Genomic DNA, 12,232 nt, shown 5'->3' with positions numbered 1-12,232 from the left:
GCATAAATAGTGTGAAATAAGTAAGGTTTGTATAATTTTATTAATCCTGCCAACGAAATATCAAAAGTTATAGTAATAATCTTTTAAATATAAATGGAATATTTTATTCATATAATGATTGATTAATAATTTTTTAACATGTTATTAGAAAATATTTCATTATGCTCAGCAATATCATAATCAGGTTAATAAAACATATAAATGAGTTGTACTTCATTATAAAATATTAGTAAGACAGTTAATAAATCTCTCTTATATATTATAAACAAAAATCTGGACTTCAGAACTCATAATTCACAGGAGATTATATTACTTTTAATATACCAGAATAGACCCTTGCTTAGTTCTTAATCTAAATTTTTTTTTTGTTGTTATCATTAATTATACTTATGCTACATTTCTAACCACTTTGCAGGATTATGTATTGTTATGTTATCTATAACTTCTTGTGACATTCCCTTAGATTTCATCCTCGGAATAATGTTTGTCAGTATGTGACTGTATCCATGACCACCATATGACGTCTGCAATAATAAAGGTTAAATTAAATGATTACAGTTTGACATTAGTGCTTACTGTTACACAATACATTAACATATTCATGAGGATTAGAAATATTGCATCTTTGTCTCATGTGCGAGTTTAAAAATTCTTATTTATGTCTCTCTTTAGATAAACATTGTGTGAAACAACTGCAACATATTGATTGATACTTACTAGTCTGTGTTTCGTGTGAATATCATGGGACATAAGAATTCTTTCTGCCTTGCCTTCATTCAATAACTTACATATCATATCCAATCTCTGACTATCAGACGGCATATCTGTATCAATATTCAATTGATAGAAAGAGACTTCAGTGCCAAACAAATCAAACTGGCAGTATGTTCCTAATTCAGAAAACTCCAATAGTTTTTCAGAATCTAGTAAGGTTCCTGAAAAGATAAGTTAATGTAATAATGAATTTGCTATCACAATGAACCTTCAAATAAACTATCTTTGGTTACAATTGTTCTAAATTATAAAAAAATATTTATATTTATTAAACAAATATTTCAATAATTAAATATTAATTAACTATCCCCAAAACAATATATTTTTTAAAAGCATATTGCACCCAATAATAAATAAATTTATATTAGAACTTCATGAACAATGAAAATTATGTATTACTTAAAGTAGTTTTCAAAATTCATATTGGATTTAAATTTATAATCCTTGAAATGGTTAAATATCCAATAAAATATTGAAATGTTATTATTAATAACAAATGAAAACAATTTACTATCCAAATGTGACATGACAGCCTTATGAACTTTGCCCCCAGCCTCAAGGTAAAGTCTGATTATCTCAAATGGTGCTTCGGGTACCCGATGTGGATGAAAACTAACTCCGCAACCAACCTGAGCCTGAACTTCACCTGCTGCCAGTATTGCTTTACGCTCAAAATCTATATGTAAAAAACGAATGTTATCAATATATCACATAAATATTATTATTGTTTTTGACCAAATTTTAATAATACATCTGGAGAATGATCGAGCACAACACCAATATTGAAACACTTTTCTTAACTCTCAAAAAACTAATAACTTTTTATTGACACAAACAAACTCAATTTCGTAAAACTTAGTTTAGATCAACATTCTGCAGACATTAGTGAATCAGAGAGTTAAACGGCAAAAGTAAAAATAACATACAGTAATTTAATTGCTTATTAACATGAAAAGACATTTATTTTTATAGTAATTGTCCCTTTTGTACAAATAACATCAAAACAATTTGATATTTTAAATATTTTGGAATTTGATGTACTCTTACATTCACTGCAACGTGACTAAATGAAGTGCACAGCACTTGGATATGTCAGTTTGATGACATTGGTTTTATCTCTTTCTATTCATCATACTAATATCTAAGAGTAAGTGGTAAAGTGATGATATTATTCATACTAAAAGAATATGTACCTCTCAATGGCCAAACACTTGCAATTTCTCCAATAAAACCCGCCTTTACAGTATGGTAGTCTTCGTAGCCTTCAGTTAGTTCTTTCAACATATGGTCATACAAATTTTCTTTAGTAGCATGCAGGGAATCACAACTTTGCATGTCCGCTATATAGTAACCAGTTCCAGCTACAATTTTAACACCTGTTTTCTTTGAAATCCTTTTATAAAACTCAACATCCCTTTCCAAGCCTTCTGTGGTGTTTTCGACTATGCATCCTAAATTATGAATAAAACAGTTTTATTTTAGCTTAATATTTTTTTTTTATAAAATCCTATTTCTTATTTTTTGAGTTTTCATTATTTGTAAAATAAAATGGTTTTATATATTAAAATTTGATAATTACCAGTGTAATAGCAACTATTGCTATCAAATATTTGTTGTGTACCGATAAATGTTGCAGAGGATAAATTAGCATTATGGACCTATACAGTTGTGATTTCTATCGATAAAATGCAAAGTGAACAAAATGCTGATCAAGGGTTAAAGAACTATTTAAAAAAATTATGACATGGCATAAAATTATCATGAAGTTTGCTACCAATTTAAATTGATTGAGAACATACTGTTAACAATAGTATGTTGAAGGGAAACCCTAAGATTATTGCTTTAAAAAAAAATTAACTTCCATTCATGTGATCATCATGGATTGTTTATAGTGAGAGTATTAAATATTGTAAGTATATGTTAAAAATCTTACCACCGCCACACTTTCTATATAATTCTACATCTTGCAAAACAGCATCATTTGCATTTCTATCATTCAGAAACAAATTGTGTTGAGAACTATATGGATACTGTCTTATATAACCAATAGTTTCTAAAGTCATATTTAAGTCAAATATATTGGCTAGAATCTTAGGAGGTTTCCGATAAAAATGTGAAAAGTTCATAGCCAAGTGTTCATGAGGGAGAGTTATGCCTAACTTTTCAGGAGTCACATCTCCTAAAACTGAAAATTATTAATAATTATTAGTTCATAGTAAACTTATGAATAAATTACAATACGATAGTTGCATTATTTCAATAATTTAGATAAGGGATTGGTCTGAAATTATTTTATTTTTAAAATAGAAACAGATTTAAAAAAGCTTAAGACATTTATTAACTTGACTTGAAAACACTACATCACCATTAATCAATTAAAGTAATTGTTCTTATCTGAATCTGTTATTTACAAAAAAATTATGCTATCTCTGCTTACCTGTCTGTATTTTGTAAGTCATATTTCTTTAAATGCAGTGTAGATTTGTAATTATTCAGGCAAATTCTGGCAAAATAAATTGAAATGTATGTGAGATTATTGAGTCGTATTAGTTGGCACTGAATACAATAATTATAAAATTGTTATCTGAAAGGCAGAGATAAGCAGAATACCACAAGGAATATATCATTGTGGTGTGTTTTTTATATCTCATTACAGTTCAACTCACCACAATAATACATTTATTAATAGGTCTGTACGCGCGAGAGAAAAGTGGACTGTAGTTAAGGGGACTACATGAGCTAAATGCAAGTTTTATAATGCAAAAAAGTATATGATCCAATGCAGTAAACCAAATGAAAAAAATATATGATAATCTTGAGGATACATGCTAGTTATTTGTTATTTTGAAAACATGATGTAATTAATTTGGTACGATAGTAAAAAATCGCAAAGTTACCTCTAAAAAAATCTTTTAACAAATAATAACTATACTTATATACGCAATGCGTACGCATTTTGTTCGAAAATAAGAATATCTGATTTAAAAAAAATCGATTGATTTTACTAAAAAAGTGACGCAGAGGTAAAGTAGTATATTGCTTGTAGAATAATCTGACAAAAAACCAGAATTATTGAATGTTAATAATAATAGTGAAATATTGTTATATTAAAAGTGAAGATATATTAATAAAGAACTGTCTGTAGTAAATCATAAAGCGGACTTATCAACAAAACACTCGTGGTATTGAAAAGTAAGGTTTGTTTTGGTTCTTCCCTATTCCCATTGGAATAGAGTATAAAAACATCGGTTTATATATACCTAGTAGGAGTAAGTAAGACTAGTATAATAAGTCAATAGGGGAATCCCAATTAACGTTGCCAAAGACAAATTTTCAATTTCATATTCCAGAAATTTTGGATTATACAGACTCAAATCAAATTCGTCTCAGAAAAAATGACAGTAAATCGTCATAGATTTTAATAACTATAAAATATATTTTTCTTAAATGGTACCATGTGCTAATTTTACAAGATAATTGTAAGAAAAATGTTTTTGAAGTGGTAGCTACTTATGGGAGGGTAAGCCGCTTCGTTACGTAACGCGTTACGGCGCCAGTCTGTCTGGCTTCTTCGGCTTTTCTCTTATTCTCATATGGCAGCGGTAGGATAGCTCCTCCACTCTAACTCTAACTCACAGCGCTAGCCTTATTTCGGATCAAGTTATCACTGCTGTCAGGCTTCCCAAGACGCACACGTATTTTATTCCCTCTTTGTATTTGTTTATCTTTACTTAGCAGAATTATTATTAGCGTGAGAATCGGCCATCCTATCAGATATTTAGGGAAGTGTGCACACTAAGCGAACAGTGTTTGCGCGTCCATTTTTGCTCTATGATATGTCCCCCATAAATAGCTAGTTTCTCTTGAGACATTGATATTACAGCTATATATAAATTTATTAATGTTAAAATGCTATAATCCGTACATAGTCCTAATGCGTCTAAATTGAATTGAACTTTAACGCAGCTTTAGAAATTTTCCAAAAATTGGTAACACTGATAAACATAAAATTTAAAATCCACCCAGACATTCCCCGAGAATAATTATGTTGTAGGTATTTCAATATTAGTTATTAGGGTTAACGTTTTATGCAATAGTACCTCACTAAATGAATATTTGTTGCATTGTATATTATGTCAATAGAGTGGTAGTTTTAGGAAGATAAATTACAATTGATTTAAAAGCATTAATTCTTATAATTTTAACATTATTTATATCATGAAACCTATTTACACATATACCTAAAATATAACATACTTTAATAATCGTTGTGACACTATACCGATAAATGAGCGCTTCCCTTAAAATCCTCCTTTAATTTTATCAGAATAAGTACATATTTGTCAGAATAAATTATGACTAAGTACAAGAAATTTCCATGACAACAAGTAAATAAAGTTGTAGAAATATTGTTCTTAGCAAAAAGTTTTCTTATCGTTCAAAATATGCCTATTGTAATAAAAGATTACACATGGAATCAAAACTCCTCAAATATACAATTGAGGGTTCCCATACCCTCTGTTTATAAAGAAAAAGTAGATCTATTTTCATCTGACTGCTATATCAAAGCGAATTTCAACCCTTTTTTCTTTGAATTATTTTTAATGCATGATGTTGATATGACAAAAAGTAAATGTACAATAGTACACGATAATTGTCTTCTTATAGATTTAGTTAAGAAAGAAGACCGCATTTGGAGTGATTTAGAAAAAATATTATCCAAAGAAGATAAAAAGGAAATAAGGCAAAAAGTCCTTGAAAAATGTCAAGAAAAGGCTAAGAACGAAGCTGAAAATAAAGCAATAATGAAAAGCAATTTGGCTAGGTTTACTGTTCAACAAGCAATGGACATTGATAATAAACAACATATCATAATGGACTCTAGAAGAGATGAAGAGTGCAAAAAGGCAATGGGTGAATTGGAAATGTGGAAAAATAATACCAATAAAAGTTCTGGTGTTAAGATAACCGAACTACCATCTTCGGAAGATGAGCATAGTCAAAATAAAGTTTGTATAGCTAGTGCTAAACAAATTCCGATGCAACTAAAGGTCAGATCAGAATATATCGAAAAGAAAAAAGAAGAAACTGCAAAAAGGGTTTTGCCAAAACTCAGAGAAATGGCACAAGTAGAAATAACACATACGCCTCGGTCCTTTCCAACACCTAGCAGAGAATCAACTGCTCGAGAAGAAGATATATGGCTAAAAAACATTACACTAGCTCGAAGAGCAACTGGTAATTATATTTTTATATATAGTAGGTAATGTATATAATACTATAACATTATTGCACAGAATTGTTTATGAAAGTTTTTGTGACAGACTTAAATTGTGGGTAAATACATTTTTTTAATCTTCACATTTTTAAAACTTGACTTAAGTTTGCCTATACTATACTATACTTAGTTATATAAAGAACGTGCCATAATAGGTTAACATTATTTTAACTTGTACATCGCATCTAACGTATAATGAAACTGTGTTATTCGAATATTTTGGTAATTTGGCAAATTGAACATGTAATATTATAATAGTGATCAATTTCTAGGTTTTGTTTCGGAAGATTTGCGTCCAGAAGAACAAGACCCGCAATGGTGCAAGGAAAAGGGCGACGATTTTTTTCGCAGTGGAAACTTTTTGGGTGCAATAAGTGCCTACACTCATGGCATTACCCTTTCTGATAAGTTGCCCAGCCTTTTTGCCAATAGAGCTGCTGCACATTTTTCTTTAGGGAATTTTAATAAATGTGTAAGTATATACTTAATTAGGAAGTGTTACATTTTTGGTATGTATCTATGATGATGATGATGATGATGTAATGATGGCCTTACAAGAATAGTATTGTTTCGAGTGTGTCCAATCGGAAACTTTATCACCAAATTCCATGTAACGTTACGTTGGTAAGTAACTTGTCTTTAGTGTTAAGCAATTGTATGTGTTCTACTTGAAGCAGTTAGCATTATGTTAAATATAGAATTATTTGATATGTTGTTGTAATCATATTTTGATTTGCAGGCGAATGATTGCTCAACTGCTCTAGATTTGATGAAACCAGCTTGCGAAAGAAATCGCCGAAGCCGCGGGAAGTGTATAGCTCGTCGAGCTGCTGCACTTGCTCGCTTAGGATATCTAAATAAAGCCATCGATGAAATGAGAGCAGCAGCAAAATTGTTACCCGATGACGAAAATCTTAAAAAAGACATTTATGATATGGAGCGAGCTTGGGAACAGGATCCAGATTCTGAATAATTTGTACTAGTTTAATAATATTTAGATATTTAGTGGTCTCAACAGATATCTAGACAAGCAATGTATTAGATTCTATTAAGGTGATAAAGAGTCATAAGCGTCAAAATAAGAAATACGACACCTTTAACTATGAAGATTTTTAGTGAATTATTTGCGAATAAAAAAATCACAATTAATTGTTTTTCATTTAAAATTTTATTTATGGTCAGTTTTTTTTAATTTTACGAAATACTGAATATTCATGGATTGTCTTTTTTAGTTTTGCAATCACCCAATATTTATTTAAGTCCAAGTTATATAGAATACTTATTTTTCGAATAAGTTTTCATCCAGTGCTGCTAATTTAGCATATTTCCAAGTAATGTCTTTTACCCTGTACAAGATAGATTGATCTTTTTGACAGATGTAAATTTTTCTGATCGACATAACTTTCTAATGACACGAATAACAGACAGTAACTGTTACAAATATCGATAACAAAAAAATCATTATTAAAGATCATTGTTGAGTTATTGTTACGAACGGGTTTGGTTGGAGTTTTTTTTTTGGCTAGTGGTGTCTCTTTAGCTGGTATAACTCTTTTTAGAAAAATAAGGTAAAAAAAAATTGAATTCTAATTTGAATTACGTATTCCTTCGTTCAATCGACTGTTATATATTATATTTTCTGTTTCTCATCACTAGCCTGTCTGTCAAAAAGATCAAGCTAACTTGAACAGGGTAAAATATCTTTGTACGTAAATTTACTATTGGTATTGAGCGTATTTTTTTTTATTGGGAAATGGGAGGGTTACATTCTAGAAAAGTTGTATATAAAAGTGCGCAATTTTTGTAAGCTTTAACGTTTTTTATAAACGTGGGTTCAGGATAAAATATTTCAATCACTATATTCTATTTTTAAATTGATAAGCCGAGATTGCCCAGTGGATAAAACACATGAATCTTAAACGAAGACTGCGGATTTAAACCCGAACGCCGCTGATATCGCGCGTAAATCATGTTTCATCTAAAAAAATGAGGAAATCTGTTTTGTGTTGAATGAAAATGGAGAAGTTTAGTGAAATAAGCTTTTAACCATACGAACAGAAGGAGGCTTTAGCCCAATAGTGGCAATATACAGATTGCTACTATTAAATAATTTTAAATAAAAGTCATATCATAGATCCAATAAAATTGAAAATTAGTTTAATAATTATAAGATTAGAATGATTATTTTTAATTTAAACTCTGTCAATAATGTATTATATTTTTATTGATATTTTAACGCTTTATCATAATAATTTACTGCTGTTGAATTAAAAGGCCCGAAAGTTTGAGATTAATGTCACATTAATGCAAAAAATAGTCAAACACGAACATTATAATTGTAGAAATAAAACTATATATCTACAGATATGAACAACGTTCATTCTATTCTTCTACAGTATTTTTTGTAAGACCAAGATTGTTCAGCAATGCGTGCGGCGACGGATCTCTACCCCGGAACCTTCTAAATACTTCACTGGGATGACAACTGCCACCAGTGGCTAGGAACGTATCTTTATATCTTTTTCCGATGGCTATAATGTTTTGGTCTCCTGTCCTGGCTTCATCAAAAGCACTGTAAATGTCAGCTGCGATCATTTTCGACCATAAATGGCAGTAATACGCTGCACCCCACTCTTCAGAGAATATTTTCGTGAATGAAAGTGGATGAGAATCGTATTTATCGAACGGCAGAGCATTATACTTCGGCCACAGTTGCTGCACTAGATCTCTCCAAAAGGTCTTCTTTGAGTGCAATTCCAAATCGAGACGAGAGAGATATAGCTCCTTACATAAATCATAACCAGACATATGTCTTCTTATATTTTGAATATTTTTGATTATGTCATCGGGTAATGGTTCATCTGTTCTGTAATGACCACTAATTCCTTGAATGGTATTCGGGTCGTAAAGCCAATGTGTCATTACTTGGCCGCAAACTTCTGCCGCGTCCCATTCCACATTTGATAATCCAGCAACTTCAGAATAATTTGCTTTAGTTAGTAAATGCCGTAGTGAGTGGCCAAATCGTTTGAACAAAACATTTACCTCCTTAAAAGAAAGCAATGACTGTTGGCCATTAACTGGAGCTTGGAAGTTAAAAATTAGGGCAGAAAGAGGCTGGGTAGAGGATATGGAACTTTTGTTGCGTATCGATACATGCCATCCAGCATCATCATAAACTCGAATTTTTTCATCCTCCCTAGCATACGGGTCTAAATAAAAACCAGCTATCGGTCTATTGCTTGTTTCATCATAAATATCGTAAAATTTAACATCTTTATGCCATGTATGAACATCTGACCTTTCAACGATTTGAATTTTAAACAATGTGCAACATAAATTGAATAGGCTATTAACAACTTTGGGAAGCGGAAAATACTCTCGTATTTTATTTTCATCGAAATTATAAAGTGACCATTTCTGTTTCCTTTGCCAGTATGGAATGTCCCAGAGTTCAAGGTTTTTGTCAAATCCTCTCTCGTTTGCGAAATTTTGAAGTGATTGAAGTTCAAGATCTTGCATTGGTCGTGCACTTTCAAGCAGATTATCAAGTACATTTAACACATTATCAATTGAACCTGCCATTTTAGTTTCCATGCTCATATCTACAAAAGTATCATATCCTAATATTGTTGCTTGCTCCAACCGTAAGCTACGTAACTTTTCTATAACGGTACTTGTTTCTAAATCTTTGTTTCCATAACCTGAACAACGTTGTACATGCGCCTGCCAAGCATTCCACCTTAGCTCTCTATCAGGGCAATATTGCATGAAAGGTTCAAAGATGTGAGGTTGTAGTGTAAGCTTCCATGGGCCTTTGTTAGCATCATTATTAACTGACATCGATTTAGCAAGGCTTTCTGGAAATTCCTTTGCCACTTGTTCATTATTAATTATACTACTAAAAATTTTTGTGGCAATATTAACTTTATCCCTGACTATGCCTCTCTGTTTTTGTATATCAGTTAGAATATTGTTGAGCCTCTCACGTTTCACACCTTTAATGTCAAGACCATTTAGTTTTCCTTCTAGAATATACTTATCTAAAAGCCTTTGTTCTTCATCAGTTATTTTCTTCAGTCGATTTTTCTCATTAACGGCAGCATGAAAAATTGGTATGCTATTGAATTTTGAGGACCTGGCTTTATGTGCTCTTTCATGAATTTGAATGTATGATTTGGTGGGCATTAAAGAACTATTTCCTAGATACAAAGTTTTCGCCATACCCCATGTTAGTTCCAATTCGTTATCTAACTTTTCGAGTGGATGAAAAATCTCAACAAATGCATTTTTGCAATTCAAGCTTGATTCTTCTATTTGTCTTACTCCATTTTCATATTCCAAACTCTGTTTGCTGATAGTTGCGATACATTTCTCAATGGTAATATCATTAAATTCTGGCAATCCATTATCTGATAGAAGAGTGCTCTTATCTCCATCTTCGCCTATTTCTGGGATTCTGTAAAAAGAGATAGAATATTAAAAATCAAATGGAAAGAATATTATATAAACCATTATGTTTCCTATGGTGTAAGCATGTTATAAATTGCTTGAAATTTTACAATGCAACCATCTTGTATATTTAAATGTAAAAGTCATAAGACTTTAACTCCATAAAAATACATACATATATAGACATAAATGACATGACATGACATAGGCATAGTATTACTATTTGCTCATGGCATCTTTGTGGCCAATGTGCTCTTTAATATAATTTTTTTATGAAAAATTAAAATGACATAAAATTCAATTAGTTTCTTCTCTCACAACACATATGTATATTTTAAATTAAAGTTCTTTAAAATAATACTAGTAGTACAAAGTTGTTAATAGAATAAAATTTACCAATAACATGAGCTACTATTTTGTAAACAAAATAATGACAGTTTTTTTTATACCATGAATTAATTAAAATTTAAATAAATACTTTGTTTAAAACATATATATCAATTAGTCCTTTATTCTGTCTGATATTAAAACTCAAACTCAAATTTCTTTATTCAATATAGAAGCATTACACTTACTTATTAATAGTCAAATTATCACTACCACCGGTTTGGAAAAGAAAATACCCTGACCTGAGAAGAACCGGTGAAAGAAAATCAGCGGGTTTTATTATTTTTGATTTTTTTTATATTTACATATATTCAAACGCAATATGACATGGGTACTACCATTATTAAGTGTTGCTCCGCACTATCTAATTTAACTCACCATCCTCGCACCTCTGTATAAGTTGCATCAATTTAATTGGATTTTTAAATTCAATAAACCTATTTCTGAAAATATATTATTTTATGATCCCATAACGAATAATATATGTATTTTTATTTTTACATTTTCGGTTTAAAATAAAGCAAATGCTATACTGTACTAGTCTTGTCTAATGTACAATTAGACATAATTTTCTATATCTATTATACAGTTACACATTATTTGGTAAAATCGATAATGTTGAGTGTATATGCCATTAATATCAATGTGCTTTGTTATAGCGTAATATGATCCTGAATAATTATTGTATAGGTATATTTTTGTCCCTACATAATATTTTCCTACACAAAAACATAATATCCTCATATTTTATTTAATAATATGTTACATGTTTATAAAAAGTGTTTGATACCTTTGAATATATTGAAATATATACAGATTAAAGATAATAGAGGGCGTCGGTAATAAAAGACATTAAAATAAAATAACTTACAGGACGACATATCCAGAGTTGCGTTTATTTTGATAAAAAGGCTTTTTAAAATTTCTGATTATCACATTAGTACGTAAAAAAGATGAAGCCATATTAGATTTAAAGATGATTTATTAATATAATATATTATTTCATAATATCAATGTATTCGCCGCAAGAACATATGATGTTGACAACTGCAATTTTACCACAGATAAACAATGAGTAAACGACTACGTTTTACAGATAACTTTAGTTAGTTAACTGATTGTCAGTTGTAATATACTAAGTTAATATTTTTTTCTTACTTCGGCAAAAATTAAAACCGTCATTAGTGAGTTACAGTAAACCACCCACATGTTGGCATTTTAAGGTTACAGGTTAAAACGAATGTGATATTTGATCTGACACATGTCATATTTTTGCGCTAGAAGTGTCTAAGTATCGAAAATATATACATAATTGAAATGGTTAATTAACCATTTGTTTCT

The 12,232-nt window shown here is 30.3% G+C and overlaps 3 protein-coding genes across 3 annotated transcripts in view; 1 reads left to right on the top strand and 2 right to left on the bottom strand.

Moving 5' to 3' along the window:
• LOC113394226 (phosphotriesterase-related protein) overlaps positions 1 to 3,363 on the bottom strand; it is a 193,339-nt gene extending 189,976 nt beyond the window's left edge. Inside the window, exons 1-6 of the mRNA XM_026631460.2 lie at positions 3,212 to 3,363; positions 2,708 to 2,959; positions 1,968 to 2,225; positions 1,286 to 1,450; positions 718 to 935; positions 397 to 524 (exon numbers count right to left, since the gene is read on the bottom strand). Of these exons, the coding sequence (XP_026487245.2) occupies positions 397 to 524; positions 718 to 935; positions 1,286 to 1,450; positions 1,968 to 2,225; positions 2,708 to 2,959; positions 3,212 to 3,233 (1,043 nt within the window). The 5' untranslated portion in view covers positions 3,234 to 3,363. The remainder of the gene's footprint in view (positions 1 to 396; positions 525 to 717; positions 936 to 1,285; positions 1,451 to 1,967; positions 2,226 to 2,707; positions 2,960 to 3,211) is intronic.
• Positions 3,364 to 5,146: 1,783 nt separating this feature from the next.
• LOC113394231 (dynein axonemal assembly factor 4-like) lies at positions 5,147 to 7,047 on the top strand. Its single transcript, XM_026631469.2, has 3 exons — positions 5,147 to 6,012; positions 6,325 to 6,524; positions 6,792 to 7,047. The coding sequence occupies exons 1-3, from the start codon at positions 5,220 to 5,222 to the stop codon at positions 7,023 to 7,025; spliced, it is 1,227 nt and encodes a 408-aa protein (XP_026487254.2). The 5' UTR covers positions 5,147 to 5,219; the 3' UTR covers positions 7,026 to 7,047.
• A 1,322-nt stretch (positions 7,048 to 8,369) lies between these two features.
• Positions 8,370 to 11,962, bottom strand: LOC113394229 (uncharacterized). The gene is made up of 2 exons (XM_026631465.2): positions 11,763 to 11,962; positions 8,370 to 10,511 (listed from the first exon to the last, which is right to left on the bottom strand). Exons 1-2 carry the CDS (start codon positions 11,852 to 11,854, stop codon positions 8,435 to 8,437), a joined length of 2,169 nt encoding a protein of 722 aa, XP_026487250.2. The 5' UTR covers positions 11,855 to 11,962; the 3' UTR covers positions 8,370 to 8,434.
• Positions 11,963 to 12,232: the final 270 nt, after the last annotated feature.

This window comes from Vanessa tameamea, chromosome 16 (assembly GCF_037043105.1).
Source record: "Vanessa tameamea isolate UH-Manoa-2023 chromosome 16, ilVanTame1 primary haplotype, whole genome shotgun sequence".
NCBI classification, from domain to species: domain Eukaryota; kingdom Metazoa; phylum Arthropoda; class Insecta; order Lepidoptera; family Nymphalidae; genus Vanessa; species Vanessa tameamea.
The sequence above is the reverse complement of the archived record's forward strand: the minus strand, read 5'-3'. Positions and strand labels throughout refer to the sequence as shown.